The 3,150-nt window shown below is 42.0% G+C and overlaps 1 protein-coding gene across 1 annotated transcript; it reads right to left on the reverse strand.

Annotated features, from left to right (window-relative positions):
* Positions 1-860: 860 nt before the first annotated feature.
* LOC116265984 (protein CDI-like) lies at positions 861-2,545 on the reverse strand. Its single transcript, XM_031647010.2, has 3 exons — positions 2,390-2,545; positions 1,308-2,226; positions 861-1,212 (listed from the first exon to the last, which is right to left on the reverse strand). The coding sequence occupies exon 2, from the start codon at positions 2,103-2,105 to the stop codon at positions 1,320-1,322; it is 786 nt and encodes a 261-aa protein (XP_031502870.1). The 5' UTR covers positions 2,106-2,226; positions 2,390-2,545; the 3' UTR covers positions 861-1,212; positions 1,308-1,319.
* Positions 2,546-3,150: the final 605 nt, after the last annotated feature.

Here is a 3,150-nt window from a genome sequence, read left to right on the forward strand (position 1 = left end):
ACAGGTTTATATTCTTCTTTTTTCATGCAAATCTCTCTCTCTCTCTCTCTCTCTCGCTTTGTCTGTCTCACTCCGGGCAAATTTAAATGATTTCCGTTAGCGAAGATGGTGAATGCATTTCAGATTAATGTACTTAAAAATGGAAAAAGAAAGTTTATTCATAGAGGAATTGACTGCTAATTATAAAATAATAAGGGACCAAGCAATCACAAGGGCACTACCAAAATACACATCACATGGGTGGCACCTAATGACCCAGGAATTAAGTAATTTTTATAAAGTGACAGCATAACTTGCGTGTGAAGGAAGAAATTTCGGGACAAAGTGGAGAATTCATGTGATGCAGCTAGTTCGTAGAATAAAAAAAGAAAAAGAAAAGGGGGGAGAGAGAGAGAGACAGTTTTCCCACCTGACCAGTGCAGGAATGTAGTGCCGAATGGTCACTTTTTGATTTTAAGGTTACAGATGGCTTCCGTTTAATCTGAAACAGCAGAAACATTCGCTATTGCTTGCTTATGAGAAAAAGTTTTTCTGATTTTAGATCATTTGGAAAAGCTTTTTATTGCAATCTGAGTGTAGATATGAGCTGCTCATTTTAGATGAATACCTGTTTTTGACTAAACATGCTAGAGAAATAAATAACAGTAGAAGGGCTTGATGTACAAAACCCACCAAACATTGGAAACTAATCTCCCTCCCTCCCCCTCTCCATGTTTGCAGGCATAATGGTCTATACATCATAAAGATTTAACTTCTTGGGATACCAAAAAGTTAACCCTTCCAATTTCTGAACATAGAGATGCTTTGAAAATGGACCAAAATGTAGCAGCAAGATTTCCTTGCTAATGTAGATCCAAACGTAACAAAAAGCCATCGATTATTTTATTTAAAAGAAATATTTGGATACAATGCGACGGAAAGAAATTCACAATACAAATATTGTCATCGCCCAACAGGAGGGGTACTACTATCATAGGCCAATTATCCGCAATACTAAATGCTCTGTTTGGGAAGAAACCAGGATTAACTGTCAAATGCCAAGTCCTAGACTTCCAGAGAGCTATGGACTAATACCGGAAAATTAGGGCGTACAGAATTACGAGGACATCATGGAGCAAACCAATGGAATCAGTTGAACACGTACTAATTAGACTGGAATCAGACATCCTGCAACACTAAGCTGATTGCCATCTTCACCTAATCGGTACACACCTGCAAAATCAAGTATCACAATTAATATAGGCTCATCCTGTGATGAACCATCACCATGGATTTTTCTATTAGAAAATGAAGAACACTTGATGTACCTTCTCAAAGACTCAAGCCGCAGGTTCAACCAAATCGTTGTTGGAACCACCATTCTTCGATTGGTACTCCTCCAGTCCCTTCAACCAGAGATCAGCAAACTCACAATCCTTCCACGCCTCAAACCAGGGGCCGCCCAGCGTGTAATGGATAGCCTTGGGAAAGGTTTTGGGATCATTCTCATCGACATGATTGTGCCCAACAAGAAAGTTCCACACGAACGGGATCGAACCGATTTCGTTATCATCGAGCCACATAAACCGGTGAAGGAACGCGCCTGTTTGGGTGTTAACAGCTTCAGGCGTCAAGATCCGATTCTTTGGGTGCCCGCAGTTATACAACACCATGGACGACCAATTCTTCCGTGGATAAAGAGTCTGAATGGCTCCATCCATCTTCGTCTTCTCTTTAGGAGCATAATCGTGATGAACGCACATGACGGCGTACTTGTCATCGATCAAGTCCACCAGCTCCTTAATGTCAGTCGTGTAGAGGAAATCACAGTCGACGAACATCGCCCAGCCTTCGAAGCCAGCGAGGAAAGGAGTCAGGAACCTGCTGAAGGAGAACTCCGTGCTCTCCGTCGCGCCCCTTTCGCGCCAATACAGATTCTTCTTCCGAAGCTCCGACTGAACTATCGGGTGGATCTCTACAGGAATCGAAGCATGCTTCAAGATCGAGTGCTTGCATACATTGTAGGCCTGATCCTCGCGGGGATCGTACCCGATGAAGATCCTGAACTTCTCACTCCCCAAACTCTTGGCGACGCCATTTACCTCAACTCTTCCGTTCTCCGCCATTTCTCCTGGATCCTTCGACTTCTCGCAAGATCGGCACTCGTTTCCCTCCAAATTTCGCTAGCCCGAGAACGACAGGCACATTGGCCGACACGAGATCCGGCGAGTCCGTTACCGACAAGATCTGCAGATTTCGAGCGAAAACACAGCGAATAAGAGATCAGATCTAGAGTCAAATAGTCGACAAGACGACGAGTCAAGGTGAAGGAAGAACAAAGAAAATATATAGAGATGAGGCGTAGACCGCGGCCTCGCAAGGACATGGAGGAGCGAGCTCCAGTAACTACCTTGCCTTCTGCACCGGTCTCAGGGGGCCGAGAAAAAGGAAAATCCAACCAAAAACGAGAAGTATTCAGGACCTCACCGCAACCCTTGGGATCTTGTGGGTTCCTATTTTTGGGAGGGAAAGCTATTTATAGGCGAGAGTCCCGGGGATTAAACAGAGCCACCAGCTTAATTTGTGATTAAAGCTTCACTAATCGGTGGATTAATGGCGTCCGAATTCCTTCCGTGTTGTGGGAAGAGCAACCATTCGGTGGGCGCCGCGCTCACTTACGGTGGATGAGCGAGCAAACTTCAATAAATGTGGAAAATATCTGTTCCTGAACCGAATCGGTCTGCCGATTCACCATTGCACCTATTAAAAGATTTTTTCCCCAATATTTCGAAAAAAAAAAAATAATTTTAACTACGAAAATTGTAAGATATTTAAGAAACAGTTCACATAGATCTGAGTGGCCAACAATAATTTATGGCAGTAAATTTTTGCTTGCATCAATGTGAAATGCATCAATTTATGATCCTTTTTGAATGCAAATAATGAGAATAATTAGTGCTATTAAGGGGTTGTTTGGCAAAAAAAAAAAGTTTGTTGTGGTTTTATGAATTTATCTTGAACATTTGAACAAATTTACAAAACTAACACAATATTTTATGAATCTAAAAGAAAAAAATGAAAATAGTTGGCGATGTTAAGGGGTTGTTTAGCAATGAAAATAGTTTGCTACAGTTACATGAATTTGTCTCGAAGATTTGAACAAATTCATAG

Source organism: Nymphaea colorata, chromosome 12, assembly GCF_008831285.2.
Source record: "Nymphaea colorata isolate Beijing-Zhang1983 chromosome 12, ASM883128v2, whole genome shotgun sequence".
In the NCBI taxonomy this organism is placed as follows: domain Eukaryota; kingdom Viridiplantae; phylum Streptophyta; class Magnoliopsida; order Nymphaeales; family Nymphaeaceae; genus Nymphaea; species Nymphaea colorata.